Source organism: Dermacentor silvarum, chromosome 8, assembly GCF_013339745.2.
Source record: "Dermacentor silvarum isolate Dsil-2018 chromosome 8, BIME_Dsil_1.4, whole genome shotgun sequence".
Taxonomy (NCBI): domain Eukaryota; kingdom Metazoa; phylum Arthropoda; class Arachnida; order Ixodida; family Ixodidae; genus Dermacentor; species Dermacentor silvarum.
In genome coordinates, this window is record NC_051161.1 from 26,059,016 (window position 1) to 26,077,586 (window position 18,571).

Consider the following 18,571-nt stretch of genomic DNA (forward strand, 5'->3'; position numbering starts at 1 on the left):
GATGGCCGTATGAGGATGTAAACCATAAACGAAGAGACATTAAATACGTAATTTATTCTTTGCAGCCTATTATTCACATTAAGATTTAATTTAACTTATTTTTAGATGTAGTTGTGTAGGATAACTGACAACCGCTAACAACAAGCTGCCCTACAATACTGCGGTATGAACCTCATGCTGAATCATGTGCTGAATTAACTTCTCGCTCGGCGCGGAAGTGTGGAAGATGGACGTTCTGTCCTACAGGTGTGTCTGCGCGTCAGTTTGTGTTTTAAACTGACAGTTCGCGCTCCACTTACTCTTTGTGCCGTGTGATCGTGAGAATATATATATACACCAAAGTACGTAGATACTAAAGCAGTGCGTGTCTGGGATCACAATGGAAGGAGGTGGTGAGGTTGTGACAGAGGTGCCGAGTTCGCTCAAGAAGCTCGTCCGGCTAACAATCCGGGGCTTCTACAGCGTGGAACATGTAATCGTAGTCGACATGCTCATTCGGAACCCCTGCGTCAAGGAGGACGACCTGGCGGATCTCCTCAAGCTGGAGAAGAAGCAGCTGCGAGCCGTTGTCGCTCAGCTCAAAAGCGATCGTTTCGTCAAGGTCCGACTGCGGATGGAGACGGGTAGCGACGGTAAGGCAACCCGCCAAAACTACTACTACATAAACTACAAGGTTTTCGTGAACGTGGTCAAATACAAGCTCGATCACATGCGCCGCAAGATTGAAACCGAGGAGCGCGACTCGACGAGTCGCGCGTCGTTCCGGTGCACCGGCTGTTCCAAGAGCTTCACGGACCTGGAAGCGGACCGCTTGCTCGACTTCGCCAGCGGCCAGTTCCGTTGCAGCTACTGTTGCGCGCCGGTTGAAGAGGACCAGGCGGCCCTGCCGCGGCAGGACTCTCGTCTCCTGCTGGCGCGGTTCAACGATCAGATACAGCCCCTGTACACGCTTCTTCGCGAGTTGGACGACGTGCGGCTTGCGCCGCACTTGCTCGAGCCCGAGCCTACAGACCTCAGCGCGGTGTTGCAGCAGAGCCGCCGTGCTGGAGGGCGCGCCAGTCCGACCCTCCAAATGCAGTCGGGCGCGCACGGCCGGTCCAGGGATGGTCCCTGGAGCGGCGACGCCACGCGTCACCAGGGTTCGGGGCAGGGTGCTGGCATCACCGTCAACCTGGGCGAAGCGACCCCTTCAGCTCCTTCGGCGCCCCAGCGCGAGGCGCCAGCGTGGATGGTCCACAGCACAGTTATCGACACGCCGACCGCGGTGAGCTTCTTGCGCAGCTTTTGCGAGAATAGTGCACAGTAGCAAGTGCTTCGCACGCCTTGCGCTTCAAAAAAGCGATGGAGGCACTGGAACTAGCTTCATTGGCTAGTAGAGGCCCCTAGATGAAAGCTCACGGTAGAAGAAATATAATGCAGAAATACTTTTCCACAGGCAGGTTGGTGTGCTTTTCAGGACAAGGTTACAAAGCAAACACGTCAGGGACATATATATATATATATATGCTCGCATGCTATGTTTACAGGTGCTGTACCATCTGTCCAGAGTTCCTGGAGCACTTATTGCATCACCAACACTGCAAAGCTTTAAAGTGCAGCAACTCTTGACCTTGCACACTGTGCTTCTGGAGTACCAGGAGTGCTACAGGAGCGCCATCATACAGCACGAGCAGTTGTGTTTGTGATAGAAAAATACATCCTGGTCTTTTAAATCAAACCTTAAACTACCACTTTGGTGTGACAGTCTCTGAATCGAGCTAATTGGCACAACAGTAGATGGCCAGTGCAATATTGAGTTGAATCATCGCTAAGTGATGCAAGGTGGAAGATGTACACAAGTTTGCTAGGTGGTTGTTGCAAGGGAAGCTCCAGCATTTTTCACTGTTTGGTGGTCAGTTCGACCAGCACCAAACTATCGCCTGGCCCATGGTACAGAGCGAAGTCCATGATACACGTGTAACTTTTCACAAGCTCCAAACAGTGCATAAAAAGCTACAGGTTGTATCAGCCAGTGGCATAATTCTAGAATTCTTTCTTTTTTTTTTTGAGTAATTTACCACTTTGGAAATCACGGTTTTCAGCTGTGTGCATGAGTGCCTTTCAAATTTGTATGAACAAGGAGGTTCCTGATGGCAAGTGTGACGTGCTGCTTGATGTTGCTTGCACGTAAAGGTGCAAGACATGCAGCATGCACTTTCATCTTTACAGTAGACAATATTTTGCAACACATTTAAAAATGTTCTGTACTGCTTGGGCTAGTGCCTGTTAAATCGTGCATTGGTAAAGTGCGAGTCTAGCATTACTAAGGTGACCAGACTTCCCAATTTAGGTGGGACATGTCCCGCTTTTATTACCATGGGGTCCCACTCCCATTGTAGGTGGCACTGCTGCTACAGCAGTGCCACCTAAAATTGCTCCTTTTCTTCGTCCTTGTTTGTTTGCACGCAAAAAGTGTTTACAAATGCATATGTTCCAACTAGGCCGACTCGCAGTTATGCTTCACCTACAATGCATGCAATTTACGAATCATGATGTCAACCTTGCTCCAAATGTAGGATTTTTTTTTCTTCACCTCCTTTCGTTCTTCACCTTCTTGTCCCGTCAGCTGTGCCAAGATGAACTGTGCTTTGAACAACATTTGTCCATTGGATACCATTGCTGGCACCCTTTGAGGCTACAATGGAGTCTCTGAAACTCATCATAAAATAGGTCTTTTCACCAGTGCCAGTCTTGGCACTTGCTCTGCACTTTTCAGTGACTGAGTCATACATGTAAATACTGTCATGACACACAACACCAAACTGATCAGCATGGCTTGTAGTTCAAAAACTTGCATAACAACTGCTTAAACCGGTTAACAGTTAAAACTGGTAACAGTTTGTGTCTCTACTTAGCTGAAGGTTAATTGGTCTGCGTTATTACAACTACTTTCATCTCACTTTGCAGCCGGTTAATGTACCTGAAGAAGTGGCTCCTGTCATCTCTGAAACGGGATCACGGCCCCACAGTGCCATCATGGAAACACTATTGGCACATGAGAAGCAGCCTGTTGCACAGCCACCAAAGGACTCGAGTGACTCGGAAGACGCCCAAGGTGAAACACTCTGCTTTCCACATATTTTGGCATTGCGATTTCATTTGCTTGTGTTGTGCACCTGCTCTTTTTCAGTTTTCTTCACACTTCATTGTAGCTAGCAAACACAAGTAATCATACAGTTCACCCAACTAGCCACAGAATATATTAGATACATCTTGCACTATAGCAGGATATGAATCTTGCATTTCACTAATAGTTAAGCGCTCCTGCTACAATGAACAAATTTGCAAGAGGACTTGCATGGCAAAGGGCAAAAGCTACTCTTTGCTACCTTCAAGACTAAGCACAACACACCTATCTTTAGGAGGTGCAAAAAACTGATCTCTCGTAGGGAGAGCAGCAAACTTGGCTAAGCCACATCAAATCATAACCATAGTTTTATGTTGATGCATTCTTTACTTGCAAGTACTGTCTCACCTGTCAAGTTCGTGCAGTAATTACATTTTGTGCATACACATGGCATAGCTTTCAGAAAGAGTTCCCAAGCTTACGAAAAAAAATTTTGTGCGATAACTTCACACCAACATTTCACTCAGGATCTTAGAGAAGAGGGCAAAGAGTCTATGCAAATGCTCTTTCACTGCTCAAAATGTTGGCAGTAAGCTTTACTGTGATAAGGGGGTTCAATTAGTGGTAACGAAGCCCTATTAACTATTTGACCCAATTATTCTTATGATGCAGCTTTAAATATGATTTGCATCCGCTTAGTAGCAGTGCCAAAGCACTGTGAAATGATCACATATGCCTAGCGGCAGCCTGTACATTCTACCATCTGCGCTAACAAGAATGCTAGCGAGTAGTAATGCGGTGCCAGACATGTCGATTTGAAATTTCAAAACCCTGAAAAAAGAAAATGATTTGTGTGTTAGCATTAGGAGTGTCAAAGTGCAAAAAAAAAGTGCATGTGCGTGAAATGTGAGAAGCCGGTCATGCTGGTAGAGGTGTATATACTATAGTATATAGTGCAACTGACGGTGACCTGCTCTGGACCACCGTCAATCGCACTTGCATCCTTGAAGAGCCAGGATGTCTTTCGAGTGAGCTCCAGAACACTTTGTAATGTGGTGAATGTGGTTTAAATAAATCATGGATCTGGGACATTAAAGAGGTGTGACATAACACTAACGCATTTCTCTCATATTTACCGCTAAATCACCACTAGATTTTTTTTGGTCAAGTTGATTCTGTAGTAGAGAAAGTTTCAGTATGTTGACACATGTTTTATAGGCTTGATTGAAAGAATGGGCCACTGACCAAGTTGAAACATCAAATGTTTTGGGTTTCCCATGGAACACTTGTTAACAAGGCCGTGTAATAAATGTGATTATGAGGCACACTGCAGTGGGAGACTCTGGATAATTCTGACGACCTAGGGTTCTATGTGCGCCTGAATATAAGTACGCTAGCATTTTTGCATTTTGCTCACAAAGAAATGTGCACGACTCGGTCGGGATCGAACCCTTGTCTTCGAGCTCAGCAGCACAAAGCCATAGCCTTTAAGCTACCACGGTGGGTCATTTCAGGCACAATACGAAACCCAAAATGTCATAAGTTTTTATTATTTTGACTTGGTCAGTAACAGAATTTTCCACCAAACCTTTGATTTCATGAGCTATTTATGCAGTTTTTAGAGTTGTTCCTTGTTAGACATTCTGTTTCTCCGAGTGCTAAATGTGAGCATTCTGCTGCCTTGGCTTTCTGCGGCAGGTATGCCCGAGCCGGTGCGAGACGTTGCGCAGTCCGATGAAGAAGACGACGACGAAGAAGAGGAGGAGACCCAGGTTATGGTGGAAGGGAAGCCGGTGCCTCTGCAGGATGTCACAGAGGAAATGGTGGCCCGCATGACAAGCACCGAAAAAGAGGACTACATACGGCTCCGGCAGGAGCTGTACTCCATGATGTATGACTGACAAAATCGTGCGGACGACACACTGTTTTTCTGTGTTTTAATACACGGCTCAGACATGCACCCCTCCCCCTCCCCAGACTTTCTCTTCTTGATGGAAACAATGTGTGACGCAGGACCATCAGCGAGTTTCGGCTCTGTGCTTTGGTGGTTTGTAGGCCTTGCTCTTCTTGCCCGTCTGAAAGTTCTTCCAGCTTGACACACGGTTCTCGCGGCTCTCCTGCAATGCAGACATATGTATGTGGCATGCGAGCGGGAGATCATCTAGCAGCATCACGGGAAGAAAAGCGTGGAAGAAGACATTGGGGAGGGAGAACTGATAAGCAGACCTAGTGTCGATACAAGTGTGTTCGAATGTTTCAACAGCTTAGCAGTGTTGGCAAAAGACAAGGACAAACAACACGACAGCTGTAATGATATGAGATTGTAAAGAAAGAGCCAAGTAGTCAGCCAAAACCAGCGTGTTTCAAGCAGCTAGACAGGAGAACAAGAACGCTGTAATGCTGATACATTCTAAGAAAAAAAATAAATAAAAATAAAGCTAAGTACTAGTCTGGCCTAAACCGGTGCATTCTGAAGAGCTACACCTCAATGGGGTTAAGGAGAGTGGTACAAAATGAAAGGGAATGATGATGATAATTAAAAAAACATTGCTCATTGAATTTGGTTGCTCTGAGAAAACCCACAATGACGAGCAGAGTATTTTGGCCAACCAATGCAACAAATGCATGAGTCTGCTGGCTATGTTGGAAAAGAGGGTTTGTGCTGGTAGGTCATAACTACCAGTGGCAATTTGCTGAGGCACGTTAAGTTCGAGGACTGCACAAAAAAAAAGAAAGGCTGCCCACTTGAAATGTGCAACAGAATAAATTGCACATTCTCCTAGTTTCGACTGCATTAGAAAAACTGCTACTGTCGTAAGAGTGCAGACGGAACATTTTGGTGAGGAATAGGTTCACATCTGCAGGCAATCGAACTCATATACTACAAATGAGCACTGAAATGCCCACAATGATATGAATTTTATACTCTGGGCTGTGCTGAAAATCGTGAGAGAAAATGGCTTGATGACACAGTCTTGTCTGACAGACAGTGCGATCTGATAGCCTCGGCTGAGATGGAGCAGGAAGCTTTGACAAATATACTGTACATTCGCATGTACAGCTTGCAAGTCGAGTGCAAAGGTCTAGTGACCATGGCATGAGCAAGAAAAATTTTCTTCTAGCACAGCCGTGCAACGTGAAATTGTATTAATGCGTGATGCTGGCCGAACAGGCACACGTAGGCAGTGCCACTTGATTTCAGCCTTTATGCCTGGACTGCGAATAAAAAAAAAAAACAATTTTAGCACCACCTCTGGTTCTTAAACTTTTGCACTAAACTGTACTTATGTAACCTGCACCTCAAATTGCACTCCCTTAGAAAAAGGAAGAAATAGGTATGTCTGGCATGTATAATATGCAAAAATAACTGCATATAAAGAGCAATAGTTAACTATTTATGTAACCAGCCCCGTACAATTATATTCTGCACAAGGCAGTGTGCTGGAGGCAATTACTTTTACTGCGCTAAACAGTTGTGAGCTAGGTATCAGGTTATCCCTATAACATAAGAGTTATTTGTAACATCTTGCTCAAGGCCTTGGGAACAAAAACAAAATGAGAAAAAGTTAACAAATTTTACATGGCTTCAAACAAACAACCGTACAGCTCTGAAGCAGGTGCCCTACAACTCCGCAACACAAGTCTGTGCTAGTGCCTCCTTGGCAGTAGCAAGCTTCCCCATAAACAAAAGCAACAGTGCATTTTTCTCCCCCTTAAAAACCAGGCAAGTGCAGTGGAACCTCGTTGATACAACCTTCACGGGAACCGGAAAATAAAGCGTATCACCCAAAAATCGTATCATCCAACGTATTATCCAACCAAATCGTATTTTCGGGAAAAGAAAAAAAAAAAAACTTATCCTGAAAAACGTATTAAGCAGAATCGTATCAACGAGGTTCCACTGTAACTGTGTCAAGTGTTACGTTGAATGATCTGAACCATGAAAGGCAATCTTTCTGCTAAATTTGAGCACGCAGCGGTGGTAAGTGCAAAATATTTTTTCTCTATGATATTAAGAAAAATATGCACATCTCTGCATGCAAACATTCATTCGGTTGTATGACTGGCTTTACTAGGTCACGTGAAGGGGTACATTGTAGCTTAGCGCAGTCATTGACTCCGGGCTACCGAGTATGCTATTTTTGTATGTTCAACCACTCCCTGGTAAGGTGGTTTTACGGAAGTGTGCACTGCACTGCCATGAAAGTGCAAACTCAAGGCGAAAGTTGCACCCAAGCCAATTTTGTACTTATATTTCTGTTACGGCTACTGGATCTAAAAATACAATACACCATAAGTCGCAACAGCTTTCTAGAGGATGGCAAACATTTAACACACTCGAACCATCATCAGTATATCATCACGACACGCTGGTAACAAAGGGCTGCTCACACAGAGCAGATGAAGTTACAAAGATGTATTAAACTGTTGCACAGTCATACCTCATAGTTTTTCTGCCACTCCTTCTCTTCCTGTGCTTTTTCTTGTTCCCGAATTTCAGCTTCTCGCTTCCTTTTCCTAAGAAGGTGGAGACAGTGTTTAGGCAAGAAAACGCAACAGGCCGAGGCAAGAAACATGACATTCACAGATAAAAGTGCGTCTTGCCCACTAGCAGACTGCACATTTAGTGAGCACCATGGTCTCCCTTACAGTTTCAAACACAGCTCTGTGATCATGCCAGTTGAGAAACACTGTTTTGAGCTCCGAGCATCAATCTGCCACAGTTGATTATGACGCACCATCAGTGAGCAACTTAAAAAAAAGTCCACGCAAACCGTAATATCTAAGACAGCGTTGTAATAAGGAAGTTCTTGCACCTAACAGAAGTACCAAGCGTCTCGTTTGCCACTGCCCGAAATCTACTTGAGGCTTTGCAAACGTGACACTATGCCCAGTACAATTCAATCTTTGTACTCGAATCATTTCATCTGCTTCACTATATCTGAAGCATAGTCCTCCGCATGTGCCAAGATTTAACTGTCGTTGTGAAGGAATACCACAGTATTAACTGTCACTGTGAAGAAATATTATGAGATTAACTGTAAGCAACTTGCCTTTCCTCCTGGTCCCTATCTTCTTGCTGTCTCCGCTTGCGTTCCATGTCTGCAAACAGTTTAGTGGTCAGCACGTAGACTGCATGGTTGTACTGCAGTATGATAGAAAGGCAGGAATTTTGTATGAGCAAACACAAAAGCTTTAGTGCACGGTATAATCGTACAATGTGACAAAATATGGTGTGTTTTTACTTGAAAATGTAATTTATGTGCACAAGAGCAAGTCTGCGCTTGGTGGCGTGCCAGGTAAAGCAGATAGGTTAGAACCCTTGCGAGAGCCTATAAGCCTGTCACCGAGTGCAGGGAAAAATAATAATGATTTAAAAATAACAACTTGGTGTTAGGATGTTAGCTACATTATGTTAGCAGTTAGCTTGCAGCAGTTCGCTGTGTCGGGTGACTTAGAACTACCCAAAACAAAAACTAGCAAAGTAGCTATGTTTATTTCTTCATTACAACAATTTTTCTCAAGAGTAGCAGTTTTCTCGTCTCTTTTTTTTTTTAATGAAAGAAGCGGAAAGGTGGCAGGCTGCAAGCGCGTTTATGTCCCAAAATTTCGCTTTGTTTTGGTTCAAATTTAGGGGTGTTTGAATAATGACATTTCCTAATCAAATACAAATATTAGAACAAAAGTACCACTAAATACCGCAAAAAATATGTTCTCATTTTTAAAGTAACATAAAATATGAAGTATGCCCAGAGTGCGTTTGGTAAAAAAAAAGAAATCGAGCTTATATAGATTGACAGATACATCTAATACCGTTCACAATTAAACGTTTAGACAACTGGAGCTTGTTAACGATAAACAACCAGTTTCAGTTATCTGGGGCACCATGGCAATGACAGTAATGGAACAAGGGAACAGCATGTTACTAGATGTATGTACAGCGTTGTGTTTGCCAAAGGAGAGATTTATGATACTACAGCACCGCACACTGCTTCAAAGGGATGAAATCATGGCGAGACTGGCCACATAATAAATTGGAATAAATTTGTGTATAGGTGGCCTAAAAGCAAGGTATTCTTATTGAAGGATTGGCAATTATTGGGCAGCAGTTCTGTGCCCCGTGCGATCACACAGCAACTGGTTCCCCTGTGCAACAACAGCCGGATATACTGCAATAGAACCAGTTCAAAGCACTCCTCACATACGAGGTGCTACCCAAAAGTTCCGGGACTTTGAAAAGCATGGGCAAACTGAGTGTGGTACACAGTTCCACTGCTAAATGCAGCTAGCAGTATGCCTTGCGGATCAGTGTGCTGAACGACTTGCATCTGAGGAGAAGTACTGTTTTGCAAAGTGTTGCTTTGCAACCCAATGTTTCACTAATTTGGCGCATTTCTTAGCAACCAATATGGCAGACTTCAAGGAGCAAAGGATATGAATCAAGTTTTGTTTTAAACTTGGCAAAACTGCGGCAGAAACTCATTGTATGCTAGAGGACGCGTTTGGAGTCGATGCCATGAGCCAAAGTTTTTATGGCATAAATGCACCAAAGAGGGTCGAATGCGTGTTGATGACGAATGTTCTGGACACCCGTCAACGAGCACAACCCCTGAAACCACAGTGGAAGTTCGTAAGGCTGTCCTTGCAAATCACAGGCTAACTATAAAGGATGTCTGTGACATTGTAGGATAATCGTACGGCACAGTTCAGTGAATTTTGTCGAATGTTTTGAACATGAGGCGCATTTCTGCAAAATTTGTGCCAAGACTGCTCAGTGACGAACAGAAGCTGCACCGTGTTTCTGTCTGTACAGAACTGAAGCAACAAGTCGGAGACAATCCCACATTCCTCTCCAGTATAATAACCGGGGATGAGAGATGGGTACGTTACTGAAACAAAACAGCAGTCGTCTCAATGGAAGTTGCCAAATTCCATGCGGCCGACAAAGGCACGTCAAGTTCGGGGCAATGTGAAGTCCATGCTCATTGTTTTACCTACATGGAATTGTCCACAAAAATTTCGTACCTCTTTGGCAAATCGTGTATAGCGAGCTTTACTGTGATGTTTTGAGGCACTTAAGAGAGAGCATTCGTTGCAAACGTCCAGAGAAGTGGAAAGAACAACAATTGGCTTCTTCATCACAACAAGCCCGCTCACACATCACTCGTTATTCGACAGTTCCTGACTTCCAAACAAATCAAAGTATTCCCGCCCCCATCCTTTTCACCTGACCTCGTCCTTTGTGACTTTTTCTTATTCTTGAAGTTGAGGCTGAAAGGACGTCGGAATCGCAGGCGGTCCTCAACACACTGTCGCCTGAAGAGTTCCACGAAATGCATGGAATTGTGTCAGAAACGCTGGGATCGGTGTATACATGCTCAAGGGGACTACTTTGAAGAAGACAGTGCTGATTATGTGTTATGGTCAACCTATTTTTTTTTACGACTGTATTCCCGGAACTTTTGGGTAGCACCTCGTACATAGAAAGAAACGAGTGCTGTATTTGAAAACTTCGAATAGCGAATTCTCAAATTGAATACGAATCAAATGGCATATGCTATTCACATTCGAAATTTCAAACGTTTGCACACCCCTATATTGAAAGGTGGCCACAAAGATGACAGGACAGAAACGAAAAAGAAAGAAAGCCTTGATACTTCTGAATTAATATTATCTGAACAAAAGCACAAAAGCAGACTTTTCTCTTACATAAGCTGGGATGCAGCATAACATGGCATTTTGGCTACTTTACAAGAAGAAATGAAAAATATTTCTTAGGATACTTTGCTTCAGTACTGGCTCAACACACCTTTTCAGGATCATCCTCTTCCACTTTGTCACCCTTGCCTGCCTTGCGCAGCTTCTTGCGCTTTTCCTCAACCTGCACGCAGTTGAGAGAGGCATGTACTTCCACCCCGTGTCACAAGCACAGCATCCCTGTACCCACCATCATGTCTGTGCGACCCTTGGCCTCTTCAATCACTTCCAACGCTCGCTGCCGCTGCTGCTCATCCTCGAGGCTTTTGTACGCTTTGTTGATGACTACAATGCCGCAGGGATAATAAACGGTAGCATGTAAGCAGCGTGAAAACATGACAAAAAAGCAAGCAACACATGCAAAAGGCATCAAATTATGTTGTTTAACGTCCAGAAGCAACACACAGGCTATAAAAACTTGCTTAGAACTTGGTCGTTGTGCCAGCCCTTTACAATGTGAGCAAGGAATTTTGTTAATTACAGTTTGTAGCTTTTGGGAGGGCATGTTTATCAGAGTTCACACACTTTCTCTGAAATAAGTTATAATTTTGCAACGAGTACTAATTTCTTATCTCTCGATTAGACCAACTACAGATATATGTCCGCACCCCGCCCGCCCACTTCCAGAGTGTGCTTGTGCTTTATTAAGAAAATTTTTGTAGCTATTCCTGCATTTGGTAGTTGTCTTTCATTTTGTTAGCTTTTTATCTCATTCGCTTCACCGCAGAGTGCATAAGTACTGCAGGCGCTTCTGACCAATACTGATCACATTCTCAGTGGCCTTTCCTGGAACAGCACTAAAGTCAATTTAAAGTGATTCTATGGTCGTTGAATATCCTCATGTAGCACTTTTTAATCATCGGGTCTGACAGTTCCTGGCTTCAGCGGTTTTCGAAATTGAAAGTCTGACAAGGTCCATTATTGTCACTTTACATTTCTACAGTTTTTTGGCTGCTTGCCCAAGAAGCATTTTTTTTAACTGGCATTCTATTGGCACTGCCCCGTTATACAGTACAATCAAGTTTAAGCTGTTATTAGCATTCCTCCACATGCTGTCACTGCAAATTACTAATGGAAGCAGACCTTGGTACTGCTTCCAGTCTTCTAGAAGTTGATTTTAGCAATGTAATGCAAAATGAGACTAAAGCTCAATACTGTGTGTCTGCAGATATTCATGCAGGCAGCTATACTAGGCAGAAACTGCAAGCACATTTAGAGGAGTCCATTTACAGGATGCGCAAGGTAGTATTTGAGGACACAGCTTTGAATCGCCATAGGCATTAACACCCTCAATCTATATGCCTAGGCACTTGGGTCTTCAGGAACTGCTCTGTTACCTATCTAGCACATTTATTTCAGGGTAGCCAGAACCCGCATACACTACTAGTTGCCTTATATGCCAGCCACAGCAACTTGGACATCGCCAACACCAACTTCTCATATAAGGTAAAGTCATTAGTTTTTGAGGTAACAGTGATGGAACCGATATTTTACTTTCTGGAGCAGATTTTGGAGCAGGAAAAATTCCACATTGGAGCCGCCACAAGTGTTTTCGGAGCAGAAAAAAAATCCTAGTTTTAGCAGCTATTGGTGTTTTCGAGGCAGATGACAAAATATGCCATACGACTCCTGGAGTTAAAAGTATCACCGAAGCGTCTCATAAATATTTATTATGAAGCATATTGCACATACAATGATCAATGCAAGTTGCAAGAAACAAACAATCAAGAAGATAAATGGTTATCGAACGTGCAGTAAAATGAGCTATATATTTAAAATACTAGTACTTGTGGCAGAAATGAGATTAAACCGGTAAAGCTCAGCACGAATTTATAGAAGTAACTACAATCACATATAGCCGCTGCCAAAGCAGCAGTTGATAATTGGCATGAGATCGAAGTAATCTCAGTCACTTTCACATATCACCAAAACAGCCTGCATGTCAAGTTCAAAAATACAGCTAAATGAGCTATATATTTATATGCCATCCCTGTGGCAGAAATGAGATCAAAGCCGATAAAGCTGAGCATCACAATGTAAAAGTAATCAGTCACATCTCAAAGTTGCCACAGCAGCAGTTGGTAATCCAGTATGAGATCGAATTTCCCAGTGCCGTTTCGGAGCAGGTTCAGAGCAGTTACTAACAAAAATGACAGTTTGGAGCAGCATGTAGCAGCATTTCTCTTTTGGAGCAGTTTGGACCGATTGGAGCAGCACTTCCATCACTAGACAAGAGCTGATGTCCAATTGTCATCTGTGACAAAAAAGAAATAAGCGCCGACATTGGTCAGACGTCAACGAGGCAGTCGAGTTTCTCCAGCAGAGGGACGCCATCGTGAGTGAGAACCCTGAAAAGCCAACGATGGTCATTGCGGAGAAGATCTAGTTAACAGATACATATAAGTCAGGCTTTGTCGCCACGAGATCATTAGGTATCTCTTAAGTAATGGATTTGCTTCCCAAAGCCCCAAGGCCTGCGCTACCCAGGAGTGGCTGAGTGTTAACTTCTGAAGCCACATCACCCTCAATATGGTGTCCTAGTTCCCAATATTTAAGCCTGCTACGCTGTTATGTATGAGGGGCACCGCTGAGAGGGAGGCTAACAAACAGCCAGTCACTGTTTAAAACTCACTAGAGCAGTGGCCGATATTGTGTGCCATCTGATCCGAGTACGCAGCCAAATTGACTATATTACTGAGGCTGAAGATGGCTTTCTTGATCAGCCTTAGGAAACGGTGATAAAAGGAGCAGTGGTAAAATTTGCGATGAAAATATTGAATCATGTCTGAAATATTGTTCTTATTTCTAAGGTCATGAACATGTCTTCGAATAACTTGCGCACCACATAAAACAGAAATGCCGATGCCAAAAAAAAATAGAAGCCACAGCAATATACCATCGAAAGCCTTCTGCGCCCGTTCTCGGTCATCGGGGTTTTTGTCAGGATGCACCAAGATGGACAGCTGCAAAGCAACAAACACTTGATGAGTGACAGGCCGGGGCATATCACAGTGGATTACAAATTACCCTTCTGTACTGCTTCTTGACATCCTCTATGGGTGACTCTGGGCTGATCTGAAGAACCTGCATAAAGAGAATGAAGGGAATTTAGATCTAACTTTTCCCTCCCCCACTTCTTAGGAATTTTATACCATGAGTCACTTCGATGGATACCGCCGCTACTGAGAACTGTTTTTCTCTGAGGTGTCACAGGTCAGAAAAGTAATAAAGGAAATTTATCCCTTCTTTCTGGCTGCCACGATTTCATAAAATACCAGTTCCTTAGCTCTTTTGACATCATGTGCGTATGTTGTCCAACAAGCTAGTGTGTCAACCTTTCTAACTTTACAACGAGGCTGAACACACCAGGAAACTAGCGTGGCTGCACAAATGGCGATCTTCATCCCTGCAATATTAACAGTTTATAGGTCGTGATAAAGCGCAAAACTGCTGGCCTCCCCCACTAAAGCCACACAGTAAGAAAATGTGTAGATACAAAGGCAATCTTTCACACTAGTTATAAGGCAAAACTTCCTTCGCCTTCCTCCCGGGTTTGGCATGGCTGCTGCTGTGTGCTGCTGGGTCCGTCGGTATCTTGGCGGATATATTTCTGGATATATACGAAGCTTATATGTGCACCAAATGCTAGCACTAGCAGAAGGATATGTTGCTGGCTAGCTTACTGACATAATGCAGCGCAAGGGCACAACCAGAAAGAGACACACAGGGTGACTGTGATGTGTCCTGCTTGTGCCCTTGCACTACATTATCCATCAAACAGGCTTATATAACCCTTGTATGCTGACTGACAAAGTAGTGCAAGTAAGCCCACCTTGTTCTGCGCAATACAAAAAAAAAAAAAAAAAAAAATTCTTACATAAAACTTGCACATACAAGGTCGGCTCGTAGGTACAGTAGCGAACAAAGATATGATATTCTTGTTCCCTGCAGAAAATTCATTACCTACGTTTCTAAGCTATTAAGTAAGTTGCTTTTTTTATGATTATTTTTTAAAATATATATAATGTCAAACAGGCTGTGCACTGCTGCAGTCAAAGGGGCAGAAATGAAATAAATTTTGTCTATTGATAGCACCACAGAGCTTCACTTCCCACTTTGTTCATTTCATTGTGCGCACTGTTGCCTTGCCTACATTTCCGAGTTTGTGTGCGAATGAATGCATGTACGTTCTTTTTTTTTTTCTTTTTCTCTCCTTCTTTCATCTGCTGTGATATACAGGGTGTTTCAGCGACCACTTTCAAAAACTTTTGAAGGTTGCCTGTGGCAGATAGCACATAGTTCATGAGCTGGTCTACTAGAAGAAGTGGACATTACTTGCAAAAAATAAAAAATTGAAATGCATTATCGACTAGTTAACAAAAATGCACTAATGAAGTTTTTAACTAATTACCTTATGGCCCATATTGCAATTTACAAATTCTCGCCGTGGAGCTTGCAAGGCAGATCCGCTTAGAACGAATTCTCAGGATGACAAGAGTTTCGAGATATTAATTCCCAAACTTTGTGTGTGGAGGAATGCATTGGCGTTCCAGTTACTTCCTTAACGAAACATTGTTTTATGCATCAAAGCACACAAGTAACTGGAACGTCAATGCATTTCTCTGCAAAGTTCGGGAATTAATATCTCAAAACTGGTGTCATCCTGAGAATTCGTTCCAAGTGGATCCGCCTAGTGAACGTAGGCACACTTGCTGTGCCCACATTCTATGGTGTGACGTTGCTCATAGTGAGATGTGACACTTCGAGAATTATTCAAGGCAACATCTGTTATTTGTGTAATCTGTTGCTTCAATAGACAAATTAAAGTTTAGAGAAATAATAAAACACACAAACCGAATGTCTGTGTGTTTTTGTTTTACTTTGCACCGCAGCAAGAGAGATGTACTTCCATTTCGTCTGCTTGTTCCCACATTGTGAAGGTGCGCATGCTGAGAGCAAAACTATGTAATTTTGTACCGTGTTCCAACGTGAAATCATGCTCTGTGATCCGCTTTCGTCTGCCTCAGTTTTTGTGTAGCACCGTCTTATACCGCTAGTCAGGTGTTCTCGTGCACAGCACGCAGATTTGTGCGCTGCGCGAAACAAAACAAACACAATAGCTGGGGTGCGTGATCTGGAGTGCGATCTGATCAATAGCTGGAGTGCGCCGCACAGCAAAAAAGCGAGGGGGAAAAAAAAAAAGAAAGAAAGGCAGCGGGCCTCATGAGGTACGAGTCACGCGATCCTCCAGCTTCAGTATGGGAGAATGCAAGGAAGGAATTTTGCTTGTGGAAGCTAGGTGGGGCAAGTGGAGAGAGTGTCCTTGTTGGTGGTGACGCTTGCCTCCTGAAATAATGGGTTCGCGGCACTGAAATATTTCTATCTGGGCTATTAGTGAACCAATTTGAAGAAATTATTGCGATAGAACGCCCCCAAGAGGGCACGTGATGACTTCCAGCGTATTACCAAAATTTGCAATGTGGCCTGAAGAGGGGCCCCCCTTTAAGGAAGCCCTACTTCCAGCCAAAAAGTCAAGGTCACATGCACAAATCCCTCTACGTAAGACATACATACTGCTTGCAATGTCATCGTTTATGGTCACATGACCTCAATAAACGGTCCAATGCAGAACGCACTATATCACTGGGAGTATGGCGCACAGCAAAAAAGAGAAAGAGGGGATAGAAAAAAGAGGCAGGGCTTGTGATGTAAATGTGACGCCGGCTCAAGGCAGAGGAGAAATGTCACTTGCGGATGCTAGTCGAGGCAGAAGGAGAGAGTCTCTATATTGACAGAGAAGCTTGCCTCCTGGCAGCTATGGCAAAGTGACATATCAATTTCACGTATCTCCTCCAATAACGATTCAATCAGAAAAATTCTCGTTGTAAAACGCTCCCTAGACGGAGCCCTACAAGTTCCAAGTGCATAACCAAAAATTTGCAATGGGGTCTGGTGAGGGGAATAACACATTATACTCAATGGGTTCTTTTATTTTCATTGATTTAACATTTTGGAATGTGCCCCTGGTTGTGGCCCTTGTTGTGTGTGGATTCTTGACCAATCCTACAGAATGGGTATGCGTCACTGTGGCACACGAGGTACAGAATCCATAAATGTAGCGAGATATGTGTACTTGTCTATGCATTCACCTGCCGTCACCATTCTTCCTTCAACAAGCGTCATACACTGCCTTCATCCTCGTGGCATCGCTATGCAGACATCTCACACATCTGCCCGATTTGGTGTTTCCATTTCAGCATAGCTTGTGAGCAGTGTTGTGCATAAACAGAAAATTTGCACGAGATTAAACTCGTTACCTTCGGGGTGGATAAACAAAAATTTACGAGGTTGCTTGCTACATGGAACGAAAGTAAACATAATTGTACACATTGCCGTTAGTTGTATAGGATACCGCCCGACTAAAGCTTCACTTCACAAAGATTACAACATGTGCATTGGATCTTCATTTTTTTTTTTTAACAGGTCCACAAATTTGACCTTCGAGCGGCAAAGAGCACGAAACTAATTTCGGATATTTAAACCTCACATACAAGTACTTTTAAATGAACCAAAATATTTTTATTCGGGCAAAAGAATTTCAGACAATAGGAAGCTAACCACGAGCGCACGTATCCCTCAGTCCCTGTTAGCAAAGTAAACGCGACTTATGCCTCCTGTTTGGCGTAGTTAGAACTTGTATGAGACATTTTTAGCCACTGTGGTTTCGTTAGGACGCAAAATGTGTACGTCAACCCCACTATATTGTTCGCATGTAAGTTATAATAAGCATCTCCCGCACCTCGATAAATAAGGAACAGCGCTTCTTGTTTCTTTTCCAAACATGCCGATGTAACCAACAAGAGTACCGTTCTTCCAAGGAAAGCCTACAGCTATAACTCGCAGCGAAGCGTTCTCCTGCTCATTCGAAAAGCGCGCTCCTTAAATTATCAGAATTATATAGCTGTGCGCACGTTTTATTTTATTTTTCCTTCTATTCTATTCCTATGTGTGGCCTAGCCACTTTCTCATCAATATACAGGCGAAAGCCAAGCTAACGTTTCTATGAATGAGACGGCTGCAACGATACAAGTAGAGTTCAATCCTAAAGAACAGCAAAGAACCACTGCTTACCTCAAAGGGGTTTAGGTTGAAATAGGTCGACCCAGGTCTCAGCAGGCGGTCGATTTGTTGTTTGGGTGTCAGCACAGAATCACGCTTTTCAATTTCTTTCACCTACACAGCAAACGTGAAAGCCGTAAGAAAGGTTTGCAAACGAACGCGAGCCCATAGCGGGTGCGCGGTGTTCAAAGGAAAGCGGCCATTGACGCAAAGTCAGCGCGCCGGCGGGCAACTGAACGTAATGTTACCATCTCTGCGCGTGTTCTCAACAAAGTAAGAACTTACTTCTGTGAAAAACGATTGCAATATTGAGTCCTCTACAGGCTTGGGTTCACTGGATGCAGCTGCTGTAGGAGCCGCCATGTTGTGTACGACCGTACTTCAGCGGTTTCGTTCGCGTAGTTCACGTTTCGATGTTGTTTGTCTGCTTTGTTCTTTGCACACCCGAGTCTTATCATATAGTTTGACTCTAAATATAACACCGAACATAATAATTTTTGCAAGCACTTGTCAGCATAAGCAACTCGATTCGTGAAATAAGTTGTAGAAGTCAACCAGTCAGCAGCCAACTAGAGCCAGCGAAATCTA

General features: G+C 43.6%; 2 protein-coding genes across 2 annotated transcripts; one reads left to right on the forward strand and one right to left on the reverse strand.

Annotated features, from left to right (window-relative positions):
* The first annotated feature begins 186 nt into the window (after positions 1 to 186).
* LOC119460853 (general transcription factor IIE subunit 1) lies at positions 187 to 5,566 on the forward strand. Its single transcript, XM_037721960.2, has 3 exons — positions 187 to 1,264; positions 2,947 to 3,094; positions 4,805 to 5,566. Exons 1-3 carry the CDS (start codon positions 380 to 382, stop codon positions 5,005 to 5,007), a joined length of 1,236 nt encoding a protein of 411 aa, XP_037577888.1. The 5' UTR covers positions 187 to 379; the 3' UTR covers positions 5,008 to 5,566.
* On the reverse strand, positions 5,016 to 18,412 carry LOC119460856 (dnaJ homolog subfamily C member 8). The gene is made up of 9 exons (XM_037721964.2): positions 18,269 to 18,412; positions 17,996 to 18,097; positions 13,892 to 13,948; positions 13,761 to 13,827; positions 11,055 to 11,149; positions 10,917 to 10,988; positions 8,161 to 8,252; positions 7,549 to 7,624; positions 5,016 to 5,223 (listed from the first exon to the last, which is right to left on the reverse strand). The coding sequence occupies exons 1-9, from the start codon at positions 18,344 to 18,346 to the stop codon at positions 5,125 to 5,127; spliced, it is 738 nt and encodes a 245-aa protein (XP_037577892.1). The 5' UTR covers positions 18,347 to 18,412; the 3' UTR covers positions 5,016 to 5,124.
* Positions 18,413 to 18,571: the final 159 nt, after the last annotated feature.

What these genes read in the sequence shown, in the direction of transcription:
- LOC119460853 (XM_037721960.2), top strand. Translation starts at nt 380, where the DNA reads ATGGAAGGAGGTGGTGAGGTTGTGACAGAGGTGCCGAGTTCGCTCAAG. An exon ending in TTATCGACACGCCGACCGCG is followed by an intron (nt 1,265 to 2,946) that starts GTGAGCTTCTTG and finishes CTCACTTTGCAG; the next exon opens with CCGGTTAATGTACCTGAAGA. An exon ending in TGACTCGGAAGACGCCCAAG is followed by an intron (nt 3,095 to 4,804) that starts GTGAAACACTCT and finishes TTTCTGCGGCAG; the next exon opens with GTATGCCCGAGCCGGTGCGA.
- LOC119460856 (XM_037721964.2), bottom strand. Translation starts at nt 18,346, where the DNA reads ATGGCGGCTCCTACAGCAGCTGCATCCAGTGAACCCAAGCCTGTAGAG. An exon ending in AGGGTCGCACAGACATGATG is followed by an intron (nt 10,989 to 11,054) that starts GTGGGTACAGGG and finishes AACTGCGTGCAG; the next exon opens with GTTGAGGAAAAGCGCAAGAA. An exon ending in AGTGGCAGAAAAACTATGAG is followed by an intron (nt 5,224 to 7,548) that starts GTATGACTGTGC and finishes TCTGCATTGCAG; the next exon opens with GAGAGCCGCGAGAACCGTGT.